At 36.9% G+C, this 26,615-nt stretch overlaps 1 protein-coding gene across 2 annotated transcripts in view; it reads left to right on the top strand.

The window, feature by feature from the left end:
• The window catches only part of SLAIN2 (SLAIN motif family member 2), a gene marked incomplete at its 5' end in the record, with an annotated part of 71,509 nt that overhangs the window by 14,058 nt on the left and 30,836 nt on the right, over window positions 1-26,615 (top strand). For both annotated transcript variants that reach the window (XM_079705226.1, XM_079705227.1), the window contains 5 exons: window positions 13,022-13,170; window positions 18,634-18,798; window positions 20,552-20,713; window positions 23,489-23,848; window positions 25,356-25,493. In XM_079705226.1, coding sequence (XP_079561352.1) covers window positions 13,022-13,170; window positions 18,634-18,798; window positions 20,552-20,713; window positions 23,489-23,848; window positions 25,356-25,493 — 974 coding nt within the window. The remainder of the gene's footprint in view (window positions 1-13,021; window positions 13,171-18,633; window positions 18,799-20,551; window positions 20,714-23,488; window positions 23,849-25,355; window positions 25,494-26,615) is intronic.

The raw sequence follows: 26,615 nt of genomic DNA on the forward strand, positions 1-26,615 counted from the left end.
TGTGAATTGGGCTAATTGAAAAGGAATTTACATGTGGGCAAAAGGGGGGTGTATGTGTGAAATACTTTCTAAATGAGTTTTAGATTGTTTATTCATCCACTCTGCTGCATTTTTGTAGATGAGAGTTTAGTATTGCGTATATATGTGTAAAGACTGTATTATCTAATCAGTATTTGTTAAAATTATTTGTCAGTATCTAGAAGTTTGTTGCTTTATTATTTTTTTTACTTTTTCTTTGAGAGATTCATTATTGCTGACATACACTCCCTATATCTGTAGAGAAGACAACAGATTGAGAATAATGATTTTAGGGAAAATAGACATGAGCTGTCTGACTCTTTGTGGGACCCTTAGGAACTTTTGCAGAACATAAAATCATAGAAAATAAAATTAGAAATGGACTTTGAGACCAGGCGGTCATGCCTCTTGTTTTTAAGCTGATTTAATTTTCAAGCTGGTCAGGACAGATGATTATTTCTTCTTTTCTTAAAGGTTTTTGAGATTGGAAATCTAATAAGTTCCTCGTATCCCGTTAAATCCATTTTACTTTAAATCAGTTTTCTTTTAAGTTTATGAAAACACTTTAAACTCATGCTGACTTCTCATCAATAAATTTTATGGATAAACTTCCCTAACTCAGAGGTAGATAAGTCTGTGGCTTTTTCTTCCTGTATTTTTTTCTCTCATAGCCCTTCACTTCTGAGAATGGGCTTTTATTACTTGACCTTTCTGTTTTATGTATGCTTTTTGTAGGGGACCATTGGTAGAATTTGCCTGTGATTTAATATGATAAGCCTAAGTTTATAAAGCAATTTAATTTGTATAATTGGCACCACTTATAATTTGGCAGTCATTCACTGATTAACATCTTGAAGTTTTGTTTTCTAGACTCTTCTGTACCAGGGAGATGTTACTTTAAAATAACGTGGTTCGTGTGTGTGTGTGTGTGTGTGTGTGTGTGTGTGTGTGTGTGTGTTTTAAATGAATCAGAAGTTATACATCTAGATGATCATTTTATTCCCTTCTTAGCAGTGGTTTTCCAGTGTTTCTAACAGGGGTTTACATTTTTTTTTTCTTTAATGGAAAAACTACGTAGACCCCCTATATGTGAGCATTGCAATGCTGGGAACACTTAGAGACATGATAATGCATTTCTTGCTTTCTTAAAAAATTGAATTTGGCCAAGAAGGGCCACATGATTGGTAAAATATATTACAATCATTATTGTTTAAGCATGTTCTATATACCAAGTATTGTATAAGGCATTTTATGCACGTTAAATAATTTAATCTGCACAATTTTGAGTTGTAGTTATTGTTATCCCCATTTTTTTCAATTGGGGTAAAATATACAAGACAAAAATTACCATTTTAATCATTTTTAAGTGTACAGTTCAGTGGCATATAAATACATTTACATTGTTATGCAGTCATCACCACCGTCCATCTCTAGAACTTTACAAACTGAAACTCTGTATAAATAGTAATTCCCCATTCCCCTATTCTCCCTGCCCCCAGCCCCTGGCAACGACCATTCTACATTCTGTGTCTATGAATTTGACTATTCTAGGTACCTCATATAAGTGGAATCATATAGTATTTATCTTTTAGTGTCTGGCTTATTTCATTTATCATTGTCTCTTCAAAATTCATCTGTGTTGTAGCAGGTGTCATGTTATCCACATCTTACAGGTAAGGAAACTAAACTCGAAGTCACATAGCTAATATAGTGCATCGAGATTCATACCAATCCTGAAAACTGTGCCTGATAAAACATTTGATCTTGATTTATTTAACCTGTAGATAGATTTTTTAGACTTATTCTGTATAACTCTGGAGATCATTACTAGAACAATAGGTATACATTAGAGGTAAGCAAATATTTATTTAATATAAGGGAGAATTTTCTAGTAGAGCTGTTCCTAGATAGTATAGACTACCTTTAAAAAGCGTGAGTAAACTTTAGCAGTAAAGACTGCTTAATGGTCCTGTGACAAGGGATGTTTCAAAGAGGTAAAAGTTGAATTTGGTTATTTCTAAGTGTTCTTTTTATCTGTGTTTCTGTGATTAAAATATTGTCATCTATTTTGGAACGTAAGGTACCCTCAAGACAAATTGCTAAGCTTAAATGTGGGAGAGATCTTTAGCAATGTAAGCATCATGGATTTTTCTTTTCCTAAATCTATGGCACATTTCTCCGAATATCCATAGTAATAGCAGATTCTTTTCCTTTTGAGGGTAGGTTTGAATTTTGAAAACTGTTAAAGTCATTATTATGCCTCGTGAATAAAAATGGGTTAGCAAGATATTTGAAGTCCTCGGCAGTCCAACTCCAATTCACCTTTTTCCTGGATTTACTTGCTGTTGTCAGAAAACTTCATAAACATTCATGCCTGTTACCTTTTAATTTTCGTTCTGTATAGAGTACCTTTTTTCTTTCCTTTCTGAAGTTCTAAATTTCCCACTTGGTTTACTTGCTCTTCAGTGTTACCTATCACTGTTTATATATTTTTTAAGAGTATATGTAACACCACAACCTCGTACTTTGTCTTGTCTAGATTGTGAGCATTTTAAGCAGAGGGAACAGTATCATATTCATCTTTGCGTGTCGGAACAGGCTCTCAGAATCTTGTGTGTAGTAAGAGTTCAGGTATATTAAGTTGAATGAATCTGATTGTCAATGATGTTAGTTGAAACGAGGTGAACGAGGTAAAATAATGAGACCAAATTTCTTGCATGACTTGCATGACCCCTATGCCAGTTACAAATGAGGAATTTCATACATACTCTGCATAATGGCAATATTGAAACTGTACTTTCCCATGAATGAATTAAAGAAAATTCTGTCCAGATACAGTATCTGATGTTTAAAATCAGTTTTAAAATTCTCTCTTTTGTAGGATAACAGTTACACCTTGTTTTATACTTCTTTGTACTTTTTGTAATTTCTTAATTTTCTGTTATGAACACAAATTGCTTTTATAATTAAAACAAAATCCTGATAAATCTTACTGATTTAAGTCAGTTTCATTACTCTGTAGTCACATAGGGTAGGGATCATAATACAACATGATACATTAAAAAGCCATTGATGTTTTCCTTATTACTTAGAATCAGTAAGATTATATTTCACAGATGAACAAATTTTGGTTCCAGTAAGTTTAGACATGTGTTTTTGATAGAACTGGAGCGCAAGTCAGCTGATGTGTATGATCTTATCCGTTATTCTTGTTTTTAACTTTGCATTTTAAAAATGAGATTCCACAAGTGCAAATATTAACAAGTTTATCAGATTTACCTAAAGTATGTAGTCTTTTTTAAAAAATTTTTATTGGAGTGTAGTTGATTTACAATGTTGTGTTAGTTTCAGGTGTACAGCAAAGTGAATCAGTTATACATAGACATATACTTACTCCTTTTTAGATTCTTTTCCCATATAGGTCATTATAGAGTTCTTTGTGTTATATAGTAGGTCCTTACTAGTTATCTATTTTATATATAGTAGTGTGTATACGTCAATCCCAATCTCCCTTTATCCCTCCTCCCCCTTTCCCTCCTGGTAACCATAAGTTTGTTTTCTACATCTGTGACTCCATTTCTGTTTTGTAAATAAGTTCATTTGTACCATTTATTTTTAGATTCCATATATAAGCTATATCATATGATATCTGTCTTTGTCTGACTTCACCCAGTATGACAATCTAGAGATCCATCCATGTTGCTGCAAATGGCACTGTTTCATTCTTTTTTTATGGCTGACTAACATTCCATTGTATATATCTACCACATCTTCTTTGCCCACTCCTCTGTCGATGGACATTGATTGAGGTTGCTTCCATGTCTTGGCCATGGTAAATAGTGCTGCAGTGAACATTGGGGTGCATGTGTCTTCTTGAATTATGGTTTTCTCCAGATACATGCCCAGGAGTGGGATTGCTGTATGGTATGGTAGTTTTTTTTTTTTTTAAGTATTTATTTATTTATTTGGTTGTGCTGGGTTGCGGCAGGCGGGCTCCTTAGTTGTGGCATGTGAACTCTTAGTTGCAGCATGCATGTGGGATCTAGTTCGCTGGCCAGGGATCGAACCCGGGCCCCCTGCATTGGGAGTGTGGAGTCTTAACCACTGTGCCACCAGGGAAGTCCCCTGTATGGTAGCTCTATATTTAGTTTTTTAAGGAACCTCCATACTGTTCTCCATAATGGTTGTACCAATTTACATTCCTGTCAACAGTATAGGAGGGTTCCCTTTTCTCCACACCCTCTCCAGCATTTTTTTGTTTATAGATTTTTTGATGATGGCCATTCTGACCGGTGTGAGGTGATACCTCATTGTAGTTTTGATGTGCTTTTCTCCAGTAATTAGTGACGTTGAGCATCTTTTCATGTGCTTTTTGGCCATCTGTATGTCTTCTTTGGAGAAATGCCTATTTAGATCTTCCACCCATTTTTGGATTGGGTTTTTTGTTTTTTTGATATTGTGCTGCATGAGCTGTTTGTATATTTTGGAGATTAATCCCATGTTGGTCACTTCATTGGCAAATATTTCTCCCATTCTGTGGGTTGTCTTTTTGTTTATGGTTTCCTTTGCTGTGCAGAAACTTTGAAGTTTAATTAGGTCCCATTTGTTTATTTTTGTTTTTATTTTCATTACTCTAGGAGGTGGATCAAAAAAGATATTGCTGTGATTTGTAGTCTGTTTTTGTTGAGGGGGAAAAAACCCAAACTTCCTTACTTTCCAGGAATATCAGATAAGGAATTTCAAAGCTCACATTTTGTGAATCTTCAGGGTTACTGATGTTGCTGCTCTCTTCAGTCTCATTTTTGGGACTACTCTGCATGCAAATCCCTATGCCAAACTTTCCAGGGTCCCTGGTGGTGCTGATGCCCTGGTAGCCTGAAAAGGCTCATTCCCTTCTCTTTTATTTACTGAGATCCCTGCCTCCTTGCCCTTCTGCTGGGAACATATCTATAAGTATATCTGTAAATCAGTTTAATTTCGACATGATTTAAAATAAAATAATTTGGGTAGTAAATAGCATTAAGTAGTGTCTCAATGTAAATGAATTGAGTTACAATAATGTTCTGTTCCTTATAGTAATGACTTGTACTAGCCAGAGCACACTGCATGTTGACTCCTGTTGTGTGATAGTTTAGTAGCAAAAATGAACTTGTAGAAGCATTTAGGTTTTAAGGCTTTCAGTAATATAAGTTCTTATTTTGCCTGTTCTATTTACGTAAAATCACATCCTCTGTGCTCTTTTATTTGGGAATCTAAATTATGGAGGAAATGGATACCTTTAGGAACAAATTAGCTTATTTAAGAGGAAGGCTCAATAAATGCAAAACATACAATTTGCTTTGATCTTGGAAAAGGTTCAAATTCTGGAGTAAAATTGAGATTTCTTGAGGGTATTAAGGAACTATAGGGAGGAAAAGAAAAAGTGATTATATTTCCTTGAAATGTGGGAAATAATAGAAGCAAGATAATGCAGTACCATGAAGTTTATGAAAATATTTGGTAAGAGAGAAATAGTGTTTAGTTAAAACTTAGAGATTTAGAATTCATGAGGATGCATCAAACCATGTCCCACTTCTACAGTTACTAGAAGGAAATCTCTCCCACACACAGCCCTCCACTACTCCATTCATGAACTTCTGCTCATCTGCCTGTGAGAGAATTAGAAAGTACCCAACCATGTGTCCTTGTTAAGGGTTGTTTTGTTTGAAAAGCATGAATAAGAAGCAGGGGTGGGGCTTCCTTGGTGGCACAGTGGTTAAGAATCTGCCTGCCGATGCAGGGGACACAGGTTCAAGCCCTAGTCTGGGAAGATCCCACATGCTGTGGAGCAACTAAGCCTATGCACCACAACTACTGAGCCTGTGCTCTAGAGCCTGCGAGCCACAACTACTGAAGCCCACACGCCTAGAGCCCATGCTCTGCAAAAAGAGAAGCCACCGCAGTGAGAAGCCCGCTTTCTGTAACTAGAGAAAGCCCACTCGCAGCAACAAAGACCCAACACAGCCAAAAATAAAATAAATAAAATAAATAAATTTATATATACACAAAAAAAGAAGCAGGTGTGGGCCAGGCTAAGTCCAAAAATGACCTATAAGTCTGATAAATTTGAGGAATGGAATTTAATAGATGCTCTCAAGTTAGTGAGGAGGTTTTTAAGTATGTGCGTTTAGTGCCTAATTCGTACTGCATTTTATAATTATAGAGATTATATTTTATGTTTTTATTAATAACTAGTAGATATAGAGAGAGTACTTTAGTAATTTTAGGATGTGACTATGTTTTGAGTGAGCCTGCTAATTTCCCCCCTTGGAGGGAAATAATGGGTCTTGCGTTGACTTCTCATAGTGAAACTCTTGTTTGCCATTGGTTATTTTTAGCTGGGGCTGATCTGGAGAGGATTAAAAAATAAAATCCAAAAAAACAGATAAGTCCTAGAAACCTGAATCTAGAGGTTTAGAACTTGTTGAGCAGGCACTGTAGGTTTCTATGGTAGTACCCCCTATGACTGAGAGAGCTAACAACCAGCACGATGGCAAGTATAATCATTTAATTTTGTCTTAATTCTTTTTTTTTTTTTTTTTTTTTTTTTTGCGGTATGTGGGGCTCTCACTGTTGTGGCCTCTCCCGTGCGGAGCACAGGCTCCAGACGCGCAGGCTCAGTGGCCATGGCTCACGGGCCCAGCCGCTCCGCGGCATGTGGGATCCTCCCGGACCGGGACACCAACCCATGTCCCCTGCATCGGCAGGCAGACTCTCAACCACTGTGCCACCAAGGAAGCCCCTTAATTCAGTTTTGAATTCCTGTCAAGCACCATGCCTGGCCAGTGGTAGCTGCCACATAAATGTTTGTTTAAATGACTGATTGTGGCTTGATACTAAGCCTTCAAGTGCTTAGAGTTTAGCTTGGAGACAGAATGAACATTGGTGTTTTGTTCAGGGTTCATTCAGATGCAAATATATAAGTCTGTAAATGTCATTACTGTTTCAGGGAATATACATTGAACTTGTGAAGACAGAGGCTCTGTTCTTTTGCCTTGAATACACCTTGCTCAGTAAATAGAGAAGTATGATTTTGAGGTATTAAAATCTGATGATTTTCCTTAGCCTGTAAAAAGTTTCCATACCAATCTACAGAAATTTATTTCAATAACAGTTTTGATATAATTTTTATTTTTACTTTAAATAAAGTTAAATCTTTGTTGTTCTTAGCTTTATTAGCCTTCTTTCAGCTGACTGCAACATGAAAAGTGATTACTGTAGTTACTATAAATTCAGTAAAGTGTCTCCAGTTTCCCATCCTATCTCTGTCTTTTAATATGTCTGCTATGTGTATGCATAAAAAAGTCACGTGAGACATACTGCAAACTGTAAATAACTTGGGAGGATAGAATTGGTAGGGGGAGGGAGGTTATTATCACTCCTTACATCTATACATTTCTATATTACTAAAGGTTTTTTTGTTTCATTTTGTTTTAATTTTTGGCTGGGTTGGGTCCTCAGTGCTGCGCGTGGGCTTTCTCTAGTTGTGGTGAGCGGGGGCTACTCTTCGTTGCGGTGCGCGGGCTTCTCATTTCTCATTGCGGTGGCTTCTCTTGTTGCTGAGCACGGGCTCTAGGCACGTGAGCCTCAGTTGCTGCGGCACACAGGTTCAGTAGCTGTGGCTCGCAGGCTCTAGAGCGCAGGCTCAGTAGTTGCGGCGCACGAGCTTAGTTGCTCCACAACATGTGGAATCCTCCTGGACCAGGGATCAAACCTGTGTCCCCTGCATTGGCAGGCAGATTCTTAACCACTGCGCCACCAGGGAAGTCCCTAAAGTTGTTACTTTTACAAAATAGTTATATTCTTAGTTGTTTTTATCACCAGTCATATTATACAGGTATGTGTGACATATCAGACAAAATATGATTTGTTATGATCAGTTTCATAATATTCATATTCTTAATTACATCTTTACTAGTTCTCTATTAACAATAGGCATAAATTATATTTAATGGTGTTTAATTCCTTTGTAATAATTGTCCTAAGGGAAAAAGCAACATCTTGAGAGACCAATTATTTCTAACATTTTTAACAGCTTTATTGAGGTAGAATTTACATACATAAAATTCACCTGTTTTTAGTATTGAGTGATTTCTAGTATATTTACAGAATAGTACAACCATGACCATAATCTTGGTTTAGAATATTTTCAGTATCCAGAAAGGATCTTTGTACCCATTAGCAGTCATTTCCCATTTCTCTCTCCCCATCCGCTCTCCCATCCCTGGGCAACTGCCAATCTACTTTGTCTCATAGATTTGCCTATTCTAGACATTCCATATGAATGGTATCATGCAGTATGTGGTCTTTTGTGGCTGACTTCTTTTACTTAGTTTAATGTTTTTGTGGTTTATCCATATTGTAGCATTTTTATTGCCCCAACACATTTTAAAATTTTTATTTATTTATTTTTGGCTGTATTGGTTCTTTGTTGCTGAGCGCAGGCTTTCTCTAGTTGCAGCAAGCGGGGACTACTCTTTGTGTTGGTGCGCATGCTTCTTATTGCAGTGGCTTCTCATTGCAGAGCATGGGCTCTAGGCTCTCCGGCTTCAGTAGTTGTGGCACGAGGGCTCAGTAGTTATGGTGCATGGGCTTAGTTGCTCTGTGGCATGTGGCATCTTCCCGGACCAGGGCTCAAACCCGTGTCCCCTGCATTGGCAGGTGGATTCTTAACCACTGCGCCACCTGGGAAGCCCCTAATATAGTCTTATGACAGGTACTTAAGGAAGGTTTCCTTGAAGAAGGGACATTTAAGTTGAGACTTCGTAGAAAGTACGAATGGGCTGGCCGAAGTTGGGCAAGGGAGGGTGAGGTAACCAAGAAGTGGAATTGAGTTTGTTTAAGGCAAGGGGAACAGCATGCACAAAATGACCTAGAAGCAAAAGTGTTGGGCTTTTCAGGAGTAGAAATTAGTACCATATGGCTATTATTTAGATTTGAGTGGTGGAGAAGGGTGAGAAATGTAGCTAAAAAAAAAAAAGGTACTGCAACAGTTAGATCATTGCTGTGTTTCAAGGGCCATGGGGGCTGTGTTTTGGAAAAAACTATCATAAGGGCAAAAGGAAACTGGCATAGAATTTTTAGCAGAGGAATATTAATAGTCAGATTCATATTTTAGAAAACAGTTTGGCTGTGATATATAGAATGGATTGGAAGGGAGCAAGACCAGAGATTTTAAAATTTTAAAAAGATTTTTCATTTTCAGAATTCTTCTGGCCATTCTTTGTCTTTACATTTTCATGTAACTTTTAGAATTAGGTTGTCCATTTCTATAAAAATGCCTGCTGACATTTTTGTAGGGATTGTATTCTGTTGATCAGTTTGGAAGAATTGACATCTTGACAACATTGAGTCTTCAGATCTAGGAACATGGTACATCTCTCCATTTATTTAAGTCTTCTTTCATTTCTCTCAGCAGTGTTTTATTGTTTTCGGTGTACAACTCTTGCACTTCATTTGTTAAATTTATTCCTAAGTATTCTTTTTGATGCTGTTGTGAATGGAATTGTTATATTGTTATATTTATTTCATATTTGAGTTGTTCATTGATATATAGAAATAACTTGATTTTGTTTTTGGCCTGTTGATCTCATATCCTGTGACTTTGCTAAACACATTAAGTCTAGTTGATTTCGTTTGCTTTCAGTAGATTCCTACAAAGGATTTTCTATGTACAGGATCATAGTGTCTGTGAATAAAGACAATTTTACTTTTTTCTTTCCCACATGGATGCCTTAATTTCTTGTTCTTGCCTTTCTGCACTGGCTAGACACTGTAGTACCACATTGAATAGAGATGTTGATAGTGTGCATCCTTAACTTTGTTCCCAGTCTTAGGAGAAGCATTCAGTCTTTTACCATTAGATCTATTTTCTGAAAGAGTTTGTATAGGATTGGCATTACTTTTCCTTAGTATTGATAAAATTAATAAGTGAAGGCATCTGGGCCTGGGCTTTTCTTTGCAGGAAGATTTCTCATTACTAATTCAATTTCTTTTTATAAATCTCTTCAGAGTCTCTATTTCTTTTTTTTTTTTTTTTTTTTTTTGCGGTATGTGGGCCTCTCACTGTTGTGGCCTCTCCCGTTGCAGAGCACAGGCTCCGGATGCGCAGGCTCAGCGGCCATGGCTCACGGGCCCAGCTGCTCCGTGGCATGTGGGATCCTCCCAGACCGGGGCACGAACCGTGTCCCCTGCATCAGCAGGCGGACTCTCAACCACTGCGCCACCAGGGAAGCCCTCTATTTCTTCTTAAGTCCCATTTGATAACTTGTATCTTTCTAGGAATTTGTCTATCCAGTCTATCTGTTTTGTTGGCATAAAGTTGTTCAAAATATTCCTTACAATTCTTTTAATATTGGTAGTGTTTGTAGCAATGCTCATTCCTTTTTTTTTTTTTAGTTTTATTGAGATGTAATTGAGATACAGTACTATATAAGTTTAAGGTGTACAACATAATGACAAGACTTAGTATTTTGCAAGATGATTAACACAATAAGTCTAGTTAACATTCATCATCTCATACAGATACAAAAAGGGGGGGGGAGAAGAAGAAAATTATTGTTTTCCTTGTGTTGAGAACTTTTAGGAAATGTTGGGCTTTTTTGTTTTTTTGTTTTTAATTGGAGTATAGTTGATTTACAGTATTGTGTTTCTGGTGTACAGCAAAGTGAATCAGTTATACATACATGTATGTCCACTCTTTTTTATATTCTTTTCCCATAAATGCCATTACAAAACATTGAGTCTCTACTATAGTCTGTGCTATACAGTAGGTCCTCATTAGTTATATATAGTAGTGTGTATCACTCTTTCTTTCAGACTTTGGTAATTCATGTGAAAGAAGCCAGACACACAAAACACACATTGTATGATTCTGTTTATATGAAATGTCTAGAAAAGAACATGGAGCAGAAAGCAGATTTGTTATTGCCTAGGGCTGGAGGTAGAAACGGAAAGGGGGTTTCTTTTTAGGGTGATAAAAATGTTCTAAAATTACATGGTGGTGATGGTTCGGGTAACTAAATACTAAATTCATCAAATTTTACAATGAATTTTATGGTGCAGAAATTACACAGGCAAATTTTATGGTATGTAAATTACATCTTGAAAAGGCTGTTTTTAAAAAAGTTGTAAGGTACTTTTAGCATCTTTAAAAATACAGAAACTACTATAAACTAAATGAATAAAACATCAATAATTCAAAATCAGTTTAAAACATCATAATCTCGGCTATACCATGTGAATGGTAGCATTCCTGTTTTTGTCAGTGGCACTATAATTCTTTCAGTTACAACGGCTAAAAATTTAAGAGTAATTTTGTATTCTTCCATCTTTTTTTATTTCCTATCCTTATCAATTTGCCTACTAAAAACATTTTTTTCCACTCTGACGCTTTTGAATTTCTTAAATAATACACAGTTCAGTCAAGAAGGACTGTGTTCTGATGGACACAGCCAATTTATTGATGGCTAATGTAACTTACAAGTTGAGATTGTCAAGTTTTTATTTGTCAAGAAAACTTGAGGGGCTTCCCTGGTGGCGCAGTGGTTGAGAGTCCGCCTGCCGATGCAGGGGACACGGGTTCGTTCCTGGGTCTGGGAGGATCCCACATGCCGCGGAGTGGCTGGGCTGCTGAGCCTGCGCATCCGGAGCCTGTGCTCTGCAACGGGAGATGTCACAGCAGTGAGAGGCCCGCGTACCGCAAAAAAAAAAAAAAAAGAGAACTTGAAAAATATTGCTTTATTCCCCTATTTCTGCTAAAATTAAGTCACAGAGGCCCAGTGTGAGAGCTGAACCTCCACCTCTATGCAGCATCAACAAGACAGAAGGAGGCAATGTCAAATGGGGCACTTTTTCTCCCTTTTCCCCATCCTTCATGAGTCAGTCAGGTGCAGTAAAGGAGCTGGTTTTACATCCCATCCATCTGGAAGTGTAGTAATTTTGTTTATATCATAGATTTCACTTAAGTGTCTTAATTTGGAAACCACTCTGGTTAGAATTCAAGTAACTTCACATTTTTCATATAGAAGTCACATTTGAAATAAATTTACATCAATTGATGTAATCTGAACTAATCTGAGGAAAAACAAATGAAGTAGGAAGTATCTTCTCACCTTTTTTTTTTTTTTTTTTTTTTGTGGTACGCGGGCCTCTCACTGTCGCGGCCTCTCCCGCTGTGGGGCATAGGCTCCGGACGCGCAGGCCCAGCGGCCATGGCTCACGGGCCCAGCCGCTCCGCGGCATGCGGGATCCTCCCAGACCGGGGCACGAACCCGTGTCCCCTGCATCGGCAGGCGGATTCTCAACCACTGCGCCACCAGGGAAGCCCCCTTTTTGTTTTTATATACCTTCCGCAGGAGCTTATAAAATACTTTTCCTTTCTTCTTTACTGAAACTGAAGTAATTTCATAAATTGATTCATATTGTTATTAAGGATTTTTTAATGTATTGCTTTTCTCTGACGTATCATTTGGAAAAAGGGCTACAGAGTGGGTACTGCTTAAGTAAAAGGAATGCATTACTAATGGTGAATGTTTGTGTGGTTTGTGGTAGGAAGGGAACTGGGAGTTGGAAAGCAAGTTATTTATCTGCCTTCTAGACAGGACTTAATGATATGGTTATATTAGGGAGTTAAGAACTATTGAAAACAGAATAAAATATTGTAAAGACATGTTTCTTCATAGTTTTTGAAATGAGAGTAAAAGAGAAAAATAAGACACATTTTAGGACTGGACAGTTGGCCTCATTTGGGTTCATTTAATAGTTGAGATTTGGGCTTATATTGATGATTGTAGTGTCATTTTCTTCCTGTGCAGAAAGTAAATGTGGGTGATCTTAAACATACTGCATCATTTTTACTCCCCATCCCCCAATTTAAATCTGTTCCAAAGGATCCCTATTTTATAACCTTGTGCTTAATAATTAACATTACCCTTTTTTGTTTTTGTGTTTTGTTTTCTTCTAGGCTGTATTCATCACCAAAGAAAAAACTTACACCAATGCAGAAATCAGTTAGTCCTTTAGTTTGGTGCAGGCAAGTTTTGGATTACCCAAGTCCTGATGTTGAATGTGCTAAAAAGTCTCTTATCCACAAACTTGATCAAACTATGTCAGGTATGTCTATAATTTTACTTGTAAATTCATCTCTTTGCTTTCTTTAATCAAAAAACAGATAAATGTTGACTGGTATGTTTTTAGGAAGGCAGTTCTTTGCTTGGGGGGTGTTTTCCAAATCACATTGTGCATGCCATTGTGAGTTTTTGCCATATGCACATAACCCTGTTCTGTTATTTTCTTAATAGCTTTTAAAAAAAATCTCCGTATTTTTATTTAGCTTCATCCTAAAAAATATCCATGAAATAATGGATTTTATGTAATAAGGTTTTTTCTGATGCAAGCTAAAAGAAATAATTATTTTTAAAAAATGTTTTGTCTGATATCATCTAAAATCATCTCACCAGCCTCAGGGAAATTCTGATGTGGTAGAAAGATACAGGTTGAGAACCAAAGAGCCCTCATTCTCACTCTGTCACTTAGTTGCTATGTGGCTCTGCGAATTATTTAACTCCTATAAGCTCAGTTTTCTTACAAGCATGATGAACCCTGTAAGTGTTATTTAAGGATTAAATGATAATGTTGAAAGAGCCCAGCATGTTTTTCTGGCTCATGGTAGTGCTTAGTAAATGTATTCATTTCCCCTCTTTTTTTTTTTTTTTTAACTTGGCATTTTAAGTTAAACTGCTTTTATGTTCTATTGTTTAATAGCATTCACAAAGCTGACAAAATGTATGTGTCACTCTTTATGGCATTTAATGTAGCATGCCAGTGTGTTAGAAATGTAGGAAAAATATTATTGACTCTTTCTTGGAATTACTCTCAATCTTTTAAACATGTTTCAAAAAAAAATTTTTTTTTAAAAAATCAGTTTCTGGGAATTCCCTGGGGGTCTGGTGGATGGTACTCAATGCTTTCAGTGCTGGGGCCCTGGTTCAGTCCCTGATCAGGGAACTAAGATCCTGCAAGCCTCGCAGTGAGGCCAAAAAAAAAAAAAAAAAAGAATCAGTTTCCTGGAATACTCACGTAGTAAAAGATTGATGCATGATTACAAATCCTAAATAGAGTTTTGTTTTTTGCTTTGTGTTTACTTGGCAGCCATGTCCTTAAAATTGCTTTTTTTTTGGCTTTATTATTGAGGTACGTGCTCTTTTTTAGAGTGTAAGCTGCAAATGGTCAGGGGAGGCAGCGGGGAGCTTACACAGTTAAACTGTCATATAGCAAAGTGTAGTTTGTTTGGCAGGAGCAGTGGTTATTATAAGAAAATAATGTATGGGATGGACATAGGGGAGAAAACCAAAGCTGTTGCACTTCAAAAGTAGCAATTGGAGTGAGTAGCTTTTTGCTTTATTATAACAAAGGTATTAAAGATAGTAGGAGCATGTAAGAAAAGCTGTTACTCTTGAACCAAAACTAGGTGTAATCAAGTACTGGATCTGCTTAACAGTGTTTAGATTTTATAGCTGTATGCACAGAGCAATAGCTATAGCTGTATATATTTAAAGAAAAATAATTTGGCTGTTACAAGTTTGAACCTTATAGTCCTAAACCTCTCTTTTCCCAAGTTAAAGGGAAGATTGTTTTTTGAATGTATTTGTTTGATAAGGCAAAGCTTCCTAGGAACTTAGCTATTATATTCTAGCACAGCCATTTCTACACCATCATACTCAGCTTCTCTTTAGTGTACCAGCATGTGTTCCTAAGATATTCTTCTCTTGTTTTTTTGATAGCGCATTATCTTTTTTACCCTTATTCTCCCTCCCGTTTTCTTTTCAGTCTTCTTTAAAGCTTCTCCCTTCTCTGCCCCTCTTTTTGTGTGTGTTTTGGGGGGGGGTAATATTTATATAGCATAAAATTTCCCACTTTCACCATTTTTAAATATACAGTTCATACAGTTTAGTGGCATTAAGTACATTCACATTGCCATCACCACTGTCTATCTCCAGAACTTTTTTGTTATCCCATACTAAAATTCTGTACCCATTAAACTTCCCATTCCTCCTGCCTTCCCCCCACCCCCGCCCCATCTACCCAGGTCTCTCTTTTGCCCCATTTCTCTCTGTTTTGATGATTTCATCCATTCATACTATATCCAGTATCATCTTTATTCAAACTAATCTCCTTTATTTATGCATATATTCAATATTTTTTGAGAGTCTGTTATGTATCAGGCATTGGGGAAAGGGTAGCAGATACATGATGAAGAAAGACTAACACTGTACTTGCACTCATGGAGTTTATCATCTAGTAGGGGAAATATGTTAATAAAATAATTTTTATAACTGGTGATATGTAATAAAAGAATGATCTACAGTGCTTTGAGCTTGGAGAAATTAGAATTTTACTTCAGGAAGTAATGTTTGGCCTGAGTCCTAAAGATTCAGGAAAATTTAAGTGGGCTAAAGGGGAAGGCGACAGAGGGAGTAGAGTGTTCCAGGTGGTGAGAACAGCGTGTGCAAAGGCTCTGTGGGAGGCCTGTGGGAGCATATGGGAGGGAGCCTGGCCTACATGAGGAACTGGACATGAGGTCAGAACAATATGTAGGAGCCAGACTCTGCAAGGCCTTAGAGACCATGTTAAAGGTTTTGGACTTTATTCTAATATTCTAAAAGCAATGGGAAGATACTGAAGGGTTTTATTCAAGGGTATGGTATGTGTTGGCAGGAAGAAGAAATGAGAGGATTTGCACGTTGATGAGGACATGCTTAGCTGTAGTATGGAGAGTAGATTGGAGAGGGCCAAAAGTGAACCGTAGGATGCTTTTGAGGAGGGTTGATGATGATAGCTGGGTAGTGTGTGTTGGGGGGAAAGGGTCGTAGTGGAGATGAAAAGGTGTGAAAGGAAAAAGGAATGAACCAAATATGAGGAAATGAGGGAGAAGAAAGTATCAGCAGTGATTTCTAGGTTTCCAGCTTGTGTAATAGGATGAATGTTGTTATCATTCTGAGATAGAGACCCCAGGAAGAGAATTTGTTTTAGCTCGAAAATAAAGAATTTGGATTTGGACTTGTTGGCTCTGGGGTGCATTTGCCATACCCTCAGGGGAGACATTAAATGGGCAGCATATATGGGACTGAAGCTCATGGAAACTTATGCCTGGAGATATAAATAATGGATATTTGGGGGAATAGAGATAATAACTAATGTTGTGAGTATGAATGAAATTTCTCAAGAAGAAGAATATGGTTTAGAGTGAGAAGATAAAAGAGTTGAGAACTTGAAATGCTAGTGGTTAAATAACCAAATAAAGAGAGACTGCGCTTCAAAGGAAATAGAAGAGTAAAGAGATAGGAAGGAATGAACACCCCTATTTCTGCTCAGGTTGATATATTGAGATCATGCTACGTACTACATACTAAATATGTTTCGTGGTGTCTCATGGTGAATATGTAGAAAACTATACTGACCAACTTACCACACTATCCAACTAAACAGAAAAACTAAACAGAAAACGTGTTCCTCCTCCCAAAACCAGTGCTCTGCTTATAGGCAAACCAGAAACTTCAGAACCATCTTATTGTTTTTTCCCTTTAGTAATCCTTACCGGTTTTTAATATTTATCCTTTTCTTCCTTTTTTTTTTTTTTTTTGGCCACTTTTATTGCCTAGTTCAGTCTAATCTATTTAACATTAGAATTTCCATCAGTTTTTTTTTCCTTAAGCTGATTGGATCATGTTACTCTTGCTTAAAAGTCCCTGATGGTGTTATCACTGCTACTGAACAAATTCCAGACTCCTGAGCATAGTATTCCAGGCCTCCTGTGACCTGGCCCCAGCTGGTTTTTCCTGTTTTGTCCCTCACCATGAACTTTACCTTTCTAGATTACTCACTGTTATTCCCTGGACACACTATGCATTTGCAAGACATGGCTTTAGTTTATGTTATAAACAGATGAAAACATATACTTTCCCCACTTCCAGTGTCCTACCAAATTATCCTCTCAAGACTGCTCCAGTGCCTTTCCTTCCAAAAAGCCTTACTACCTACTTTCTCTCAGTTGTAATGAATTACTCCTATCTCATCATTTCCATTAGCCTCTTTGCGCCTTTATGATAGTACTCATTTCATTTTGCCTTGAAATCGCTGTTTTTTCTGCCTGCACTACTTGGCTTTAGGCCTCTTGAGAAGATGTACCATGTCACATTTGTGTATTTATTCTGCATAGTACTTTGGTGATGGTCATAAATATGAATAAGCTGTAGATTTTAGAATAGGGTGAAGAAAAGAAAAATATTTTAAGTATTAATTTTTCTTGTATATAATTGATATCTTAGCCCTACTTTCATACTATTTTTATAATTTTATATGCATAGCACAAATTTTTCCCCTTTTTTGGCAGAAGTATTCTCCTTGGCCCAGAAAATGGGGCGGGGGGGGTCTTTTTATAAAAAGAATTCTTGTATGTTTGACCTTAATCTGGCCTAAATAATAGTCAGTATTGCTTTATTTTTTCAAAAATCCAAACTTTGGAAAGACTGTTTTTAAAACTCATTATTTCATAGTTTTTTGTTGTTATTAGCAATGTGTATTTGTTATAGAAAAATGAGACAACACAAATATGCTTTTATATTCATTTTATTTATTTATTTTTTATTATTATTTTTTTTGTGGTACGTGGGCCTCTCACTGCCGTGGCCTATCCTGTTGCAGAGCACAGGCTCTGGACGCGCAGGCCCAGCGGCCATGGCCCACGGGCCCAGCCGCTCCACGGCATGCGGGATCCTCCCAGACCGGGGCACGAACCCGTGTCCCCTGCATCGGCAGGCGGACTCCCAACCACTGCGCCACCAGGGAAGCCCCTATATTCATTTTATTTTTAAAGGCCATTCAAGGTTGATACAGTTGGAATAAACTTTCCAACAAGATAGAAGTAACTTAATTTAGTAGCTAATAATTTGTTGAGGAGATATTCTTCCTATAGTATTATTTCTGTTTGGTGTGGCTCCTGTTTTATTTGCATAAAAAAATTTAAGATAGTGGAAATATTTTGTTGGGATTATTAATGTGATATATTTCTCTCTACTACTATAGAAACGTTTCTTTGTTTAAACTGAGATAATGACTTACTGAATTTCCTAATTGGAAAATTTTTTTTTAATAAATTTATTTTTATTTATATTTTTTATTTTTGGCTGCGTTGGGTCTTCATTGCTGCGCGCGGGCTTTCTCTAGTTGGAGCGAGTGGGGCCTACTCTTCATTGCGGTGCGCGGGCTTCTCATTGCAGTGGCTTCTCTTGTTGCAGAGCATGGGCTCTAGGTGCATGGGCTTCAGTAGTTGTGGCACATGGGCTCAGTAGTTGTGGCTCACAGGCTCTAGAGCACAGGCTCAGTAGTTGTGGCGCACGGGCTTGGTTGCTCCGCAGCATGTGGGATCTTCCTGGACCAGGGCTCGAACCCTTGTCCCCTGCATTGGCAGGCAGATTCTTAACCGCTCCGCCACCAGGGCAGTCCCCCAGTAGGAAAATTTTTGCGATGTTATTAGCCTTTTCTTCAATTTGATTTTTCCCCTTGTCATTAATGCAGCTCTCAAGAGGCAGAATTTGTATAATAATCCTTTCAACTCCATCAGTTACACAAGTCCTTACAGTCCAAATGCCAGTAGCCCATACAGCAGTGGTTTCAATTCTCCGTCCTCAACCCCAGTGCGACCTCCTATAGTCAAACAGCTAATACTTCCTGGAAATTCAGGTAAGGAGAAACGAAATGGAGTAATTAAGAAATGGTTTTTAACTTACTGCCCTGCCTCAGAAAATAACTTACTCATCAGTAGTTCAAGTTCCTTTATTTATGAAACCTCCAACTGGTTAGAGAAGATATCATTGAGGTGCTACTTAGCACCAGGTAGTACGATACTAGGCTCCTGTGATACCGATAAGCCAAGTTACATTCATAAAATTTTCTTTAGCATGTGTGTAAAAGTTTTTTAATGTGGCTTGATAAAATAGCGTCACAGGCTTTATTCTTTTAACCAATAGATGCTTACTGAGTAGCTTGCTTAGGTTGTAAAAGCTACAGAGTTAAACTCTTCTAATAGGAGTTTTAATAAGCTTTGATACTGTAGTTAAATAATAGTACAAGGCTGTATGTGAATGTGCCAAGAGGGTGTTTAGAGCTCTAAATGATATGGGAGAGGGATAGATTGCTATAATTGAGAGAAGAATGTTCTGCTGTGGTTCTGTGACTGAGACTGTTATTTTGTAGCTTACTGTTCTTTAGATTTCACCCATTCAGTTACTCTTATTACTGCTCTTGGTATGATTAATTATCATAACTTCCTTAAAAATTAAAGTATTATTAACCACCTCAAACTTTTGACTTGTATACTCCCTAGTCTCATCACTTATTGACCCTGAAGTTTGTTCTGTACATAGGTTGTTACTTGCTCCTTATTTCACCCATGACTGTTGTACTAAAAAGGTTGATCTGCCGTATTTGTTTAATATAAAGAATTTTATTCAGGCACTATTTGAGACTGACCTTATAGTACTTTTCCTATCATGTGCACTATGCTCTTCTTGATAACATAAACTGTTTCGTATTCTTCTTGCTCTTTTTATGTGCCATTCGTGTTGGAGCTGACTCTTATGGTGAAGAATTCTGGAAAACAAGTTTCAAATCTGTATTAGAAATATTAGTGACAGTCTTGGAATTTTTTAAATTCTTCATTAGAAGTTGATGATCTGATGAAAGCATTTCCTTAGAAACAAATTAGAATCTTTTGGATATGTATATCCTTTATTCCTCTGACCTGTCTTGTATCCCCCTTTTGGTTTACAGTGATAAAATGAGTTTTTTCATCCAGTCATTTTCTTCATCCCATCTTTATGCTTCACTAGTAAATTTCAGAGAACTCCTTGGATCCCCATTACTAGTTTAGCGAAGGAATTTTGTAAACATGGCATACTGTAGGAGAAATGAGCTTAGTATTCTTTTTTTGGTTTGTTCCTAAATCTCTAAGGAGTCCTGATTTTCCTCAAATTATAGCTTTCTTGTTTAGGAGAAGTAGGTGCTTTTATTCAAGGGAAAAGATAGTGGTATTTGCTAGTGACTGAATTTGGGAGGAGAAAACACATCTTAAATTCATCTATTTATAGAGTAGTTTCATTGGCTACCTTGTAAAAGTTGAAATCCTCTAGCATGTATTATTGAACATTAACTACTTGCCAGGTACTGTTTTGAAAACTTAATTGTTTCATAAGAATATAGATAAGTTATAGCTATAAGAAAATGTGTTTTGTATTTGTCATTATATATGAAGGAGTCTCTGTAGCCCTCTTTATACTTAATCAGGTCAATTTTTAATTTTAACATTTGGGAATTTTATAAACAGAAAAGACAGAATAACAATGAACTTAATCCAAAGATATAATATCAAGTTAATTGCAACAGATGTTTATTCAATTTTTGTTTCACTGAAGTTTGAATCATTTTCTTTTTTAAGGTAATTTGAAAAGTTCGTCAGACAGAAATCCTCCACTCAGTCCTCAATCCTCTATAGACAGTGAATTAAGTGCTTCAGAATTAGATGAAGATTCAATTGGATCCAATTATAAGCTAAATGATGTAACTGATGTGCAGATTCTAGCTCGGATGCAGGAAGAAAGTAAGTATTTTAATTGTTAAAGTTGTGGTCTTTCATTACTGTACAATTTTGTTGTTATTAAATATGTCAAAGTGTTGTGGAATAATAATGTAGTAAGAATAGAAATGTTGAAATTTCAGAGGCTTTTTCAAGTGGACTGGTTTGTTCATTAACTTGTTTTTAGAGTCCATAGTATGTAGAGCAATTTGCTGTGTGAGGAGCAAAGAAAAACAGGCTATGCTCTGCTTCTGTGACTGGTAATCATACCCTGCATGTTACTCTACACTGTAACTCTGTAGTTATTACTCGGTTGCTCTGTGTTTTCTTAGCATAGACCAGAGTTTCTCAACTGTTCTTTCATTAATGCCTCCCCAAGGAGCTGATTTAGACTTTTTTTTACCCACCCCCACTCCCGTTAAATTTTAATACCATTGATATACTGTATATCTCTTTATGTACTATAAGGGCCACAAACTATTATGATATCTAAGATTTTTTTCACACCCCCGAAATCAGTTTTTTTCTCCTTGGGGGCAAATTTCATCTTTCTTAGAATGTTTGGTGTAGTCTGTAAAAAAGACCTTCATGGGAAAATCGGAATTGTGACATTAAGTTAAATGAAGCATGTGATGTTGCTTTGCAAAGTGGTCCTTGCAACTTTTTAGGTCACATATACCTTTGAGAATCTGATAAAAGTGTTGTCCCCTGTCACTCCCAAAATATGCATACGCACAAGTTTTTTCATACTATTTCAAAGGCTCATTAGTGCCCTGACTCTCATCTGAATGTAAGATGTTGGTGATAGTATTATTCTTGCCTGTATATTTTATTGTATGATGCCATAGGCTTAACTGTGAAGGAAGCAGTCTCTCTAACCTTCATAATGAAAAGATCCTTGAAACACAGATTTCAGAGTTGACAGTTGGCTGAGGTAATGGAGCAATGTTATAGTTCAGTTCAAAAATTTTCTGTTTAGGTCCTTTCTTTTATGTAAATATGTAGTAAGTTTTATCAAGCTATAACATTTATTAAGAAACTGCAATGTTTCTCACTCTGCTAATTCTTGTCTCATTTTCACACATCTTCCCTTAGAGATAGAAAGGTTTGATGCTTGTTTTATCTATCTTTAGCCCTAGAAACTAATAACATTTTACCCTTTTATTCTGTAACTTTGTATATATAACTCCTCACTGGGAATATGGTATTGTCAGCTAGTGAGGGGTTACTTATTATCATGGATGTGAAAAAAGAATAAAGAATGCTGTGTAACTACCAGTTAGAATAAACTCACTCATTTCTTCTTTGAATCCTGACTTTTTAGACTGCAGTATTTTGTTAGAAATTCAAGCAGCTATTTGCTGTAGTTTTCATATTGTGTGTTGGTAATGCATAATAGAAATTTTAGGCTTACTTTAAAAATCCTTTCTAAGCTATTCACATGCACAAATATTTCTTTTCCTGGTGAATTAAAAAAAAAATAAAACAAAAAATGCTGAAAAGGTGTGTGATACCTCCTTGAAAACACCAGCTTTTTTTTTTTTTTTTTTTTTTTTTAAAGAGAGAATGATTTTCCTTTTTACAACATTGTTTCTCCCGTTCTTTGGTAACAAAAATGAAGAGTAACAGATTTGGGCTTTTGCCTGGTTAAGCTCCCTCATTTTTAAAATGAGAAACACACAATCCCATAGTGGTTTTGACTTCCCTAAGACCCCCTTGTTAATGGAGAACCTGCATTGGGATCTGGATTTTTCTTTTTTAAAACACCGCTCTTCTCACTGGTCTGTTGTCTTTTGCTAGGTGACTTTAGTGCCATGTTTGCTATAACATGACCCTAAGTAATTTGTTGGTTACTACAGTGGTCCCCAAACCTGCCCAAAGGGCTAGACGGGCCCTAGGAATCTAGTTTTACAGGTACCCTGGTGTGATTCTCATCCACTACTTTGGGGAACCATGTTGATAATCACTTTCTGTGAATGAATATATAACTTAAAAGTTTGATACTCCTCTGGAACAGATCTTTTGGGCTAAACTGCCAATAGTTAGCAGGACTTCCTCAAAATGTTATCTAAGTTCCATATGTTTTTTCAATTGTAATTTTTTTTCTCGTTGCATATCTATCAACATTTGTTTTTATTCTAGAAGGTTTTATTCTATTTGAAGGGCTCCTAAGGTTGCTTGGGTATTTCTGGAGGTATCAAGATAATTAAGGGACTGACTCCTTTGAAAATTCTTACGTGATGGCTTAGAATTTATCTTGTTTTATTGAAGTCTCTTAGGTTATTAAACAACTGAAATTATGTTTGTGCCCAAGTATTGAATTCCTAAGAGTGGGATAGAAGTTTCCTTCATCATCTTCTTGAGTAAGATTAAGCAAGGATTCAGTATCCAGGGAGTATATTTACTCCTGATGTATTCTTTACACTGGTTGGGCAGTAATTGTTTTCCTTCAGTATTCCTTTAATGTTAATCTCAAATTTGGATTACTGTCTTTTGGAGTAGAAATATTTTTAAATTTATGGTTCTATTTTTAATATAGATTTCGGATTCAAGAAGAAATGTTGAAATTGGGCAAAAGTTTACGAATTTCATTTAATTTAAAAAGAGCCTTTTAGATGTGGTATATGCATCCTTATGTGTGGGAAAGTCTAAGGTGAATCAAGTGAAAGGGAGTTTTCCTTTACACGTTATACCCTATTTGAATTTCTCAATGATAATCTTTTGCTTTTAAACCTTAAAAATATTTAAATGTTTAAAAATAAAACTGAAGAAATAAAATAATACATTCATTATTGTCAGGTCTCCGGCAAGAATATGCAGCCACCGCGTCTCGGCGCAGTTCTGGTTCATCTTGCAATTCTACAAGACGGGGTACTTTTAGTGATCAGGAACTTGATGCACAAAGTTTAGATGATGAAGATGACAATATGCATCATGCAGTATACCCTGCTGTTAACAGGTTTTCACCATCACCACGCAATTCACCTCGACCATCACCTAAGCAGTCACCCCGAAATTCACCTCGTTCTCGATCTCCTGCTCGGGGAATAGAATATAGTAGAGTGTCCCCACAGCCTATGATTAGCCGCTTACAGCAACCTCGCCTTTCCCTTCAAGGCCATCCCACAGATTTACAGACCACAAGTGTTAAAAATGAAGGTAACTATAATGTCTGGAAAAAATTTGTCCTTCATATTTCAGTATGAAAGTAACAGTTTTTATCAAGATTCTGTATTTTAGAAAGTAGATCAAGAATTGAGACAGTTTATTGTTTTATTAATACTGAGTCAGGGACTTCCGTGGTGGCACAGTGGTTAAGAATCCGCCTGCCAATGGAGGGGACATGGGTTTGAGCCCTGGTCTGGGAAGATCTCACATGCCATGGAGCAACTAAGCCCGTGCGCCACAACTACTGAGCCTGTGCTCTAGAGTCCCCGAGCCACAACTACTGAGCCTGCGAGCCACAGCTACTGAAGCCCGCGAGCCTAGAGCCCGTGCTCCATGACAGGAGGATCCACCGCAATGAGAAGCCTGTGCACTGCAAGGAAGAGTAGCCCTTGCTCGCTGCAACTAGAGAAAGCCCATGCGCAGCAGTGAAGACCCAACGCAGCCAAAAATAAATACAATAAAATTAATAAATTTATTTAAAAAATACTGAGTCAATGCAAAAATAAAGGAAGAAGTGAATTTAATTTTACTTGATTATGTTAGTTTTGATTTGTTATACTCATGAAGTGATCTGTGTATAGATTTTTTTTTTTTAATTTATATTTGGCTGCATTGGATCTTTGTTGCTCCGCGCAAACTTTCTCTAGTTGTGGTGAGCGGGGGCTGCTCTTCGTTGCAGTGTGCGTGCTCCTCATTGTGGTGGCTTCTCTTGTTGCGGAGCATGGGCTCTAGGCACGCGGGCCTCAGTACTTGCAGCATGTGGGCTCAGTAGTTGTGACTCGAGGGCTCTAGAGCGCAGACTCAGTAGTTGTGGTGCACGGGCTTAGTTGCTCTGTGGCATGTGGGATCTTCCCGGACCAGGGAATCAAACCCATGTCTCCTGCATTGGCAGGCGGATTCTTAACCACTGAGCCACCAGGGAAGTCCCTGTGTATAGATTTTAAGTAATTTATGGTTCTTTTTAACAATTCTACCCATTTATAGAAACTGTATTGTTTATTTTTATAAGACGTGTACTTCCTGTTAGCTCTTCTAAAATATGCAGAACACTTAAAGAATTTTATTTTTTTTAATTAATTTATTTTATTTAATTTTTAGTTTTGGCTGTGTTGGGTCTTTGTGTTGCTCTAGGCGGGCTTTCTCTAGTTGCGGCAAGCAGGGACTACTCTTCGTTGCACTGCTCGGGCTTCTCATTGCGGTGGCTTCTCTTGTTGCAGAGCACGGGCTTTAGGTGCACGGGCTCAGTAGTTGTGGCTTGCAGGCTCTAGAGCACAGGCTCAGTAGTTGTGGGGCACGGGCTTAGTTGCTCAATGGCATGTGGGATCTTCCCAGACCAGGGCTCAAACCTGTGTTCCCTGCATTGGCAGGCGAATTCTTAACCACTGCACCACAGGGAGGCCCAAGAATTTGATTTTTGAATGTTAATTAACATTTTAATTTTCTCCATCGGAAAGAATGTTTTGATTTTTTTCTTTTAATTAAATTTCTGTTGTCATAGAAAAACTAAGACGCAGTCTTCCAAACCTGTCCCGAACATCTAATACACAAGTTGACTCAGTGAAAAGCAGCAGAAGTGACTCAAATTTTCAAGTGCCAAATGGAGGAATACCTCGCATGCAACCTCAGGCTTCAGCCAGTAAGTATCTTTTATGTATCAGTTATTTAAAGATAAATGAAAATTATAGATTTTAATTTTGTGCTGAATAGCTGTATTAAACTATAGTAAAATGTAGTGATTATCAATTGCTATAAGATGATCTATATTAAAATTTAAAATTTGTCCCTATAAAATACCCAATTGCATCAATACTTAAATCTGTATGAAACTGTGGTCTCTCTAGAATTCTAAAATAAGCAAGTTCTAGCTGTTTAATATATAAATATATATGCCTTAAAAATCTTATATTCTGCAATACTGCACATTAAAAATGACAGGATTTTGGGGGGAAATAGTCCTGAAGCAGACCACTTAAAACCCAAGGAGATTTCTTACTAGAACATTAATAAAAACAATAATGATCCCATAAAAATAATAGCACAGTTAAAGGCATATTAAATTCTTAATAAATAAAATAAATACTCCAGCAAATGTAGAATTTCATTTTTTAAAAAAGTTGAAGGTAACCTGATGGAAAGGAATGTTGAGGCTATTGAATTAAGGAGACATATGCAACATAAACAAAGATTAGATAATCATGCAGAAGGAACTTCTAAGACAAAGTGGCCAAACTGAGCCAAGAAGTGATGTGGGAGTAGATGGCACTCTGTACTTTATAGAGTGACTAAAACAGAATTGAACACTTTCCAAAAACTGTTGCGTATTAAGTAGGGTAGATATGAGCATGCAGTCAAACCAGTTTTAAACAACTATCAGTTATTTCTACAATCTTAGAAATGCTCAATATGCATGCCTTCTATCCCACAGTTCACATCAGTTTTGTAGTTTGATTCATTCAGTTCCTTTGTAGCATGTTTACTGTCAGTGCTTGAAGTGGTCACTGTGATGTGTTCCTTCATTTCCTCAAAGCTGTGACAAAGAAGTGATACAAACATGAGGTTATTGATTGTCCATTTATAACTTGTGTATTGAGTAACCCAACTTTGAAAGCATTCAACTCTTTTTAAATCCCCTTGCACTCTTCCTTGGCTCTGTTGTGTTTAGCTGACTTTGTGTAGTTTGTATTAAGCTGCTGTTACTTGGTGGCTCAAAAATCCACAGTCCAGAAAAAAAATACATTTGAACCAAAATGACTTTTGT

This window comes from Hyperoodon ampullatus, assembly GCF_949752795.1.
Source record: "Hyperoodon ampullatus genome assembly, chromosome: 1".
NCBI classification, from domain to species: domain Eukaryota; kingdom Metazoa; phylum Chordata; class Mammalia; order Artiodactyla; family Ziphiidae; genus Hyperoodon; species Hyperoodon ampullatus.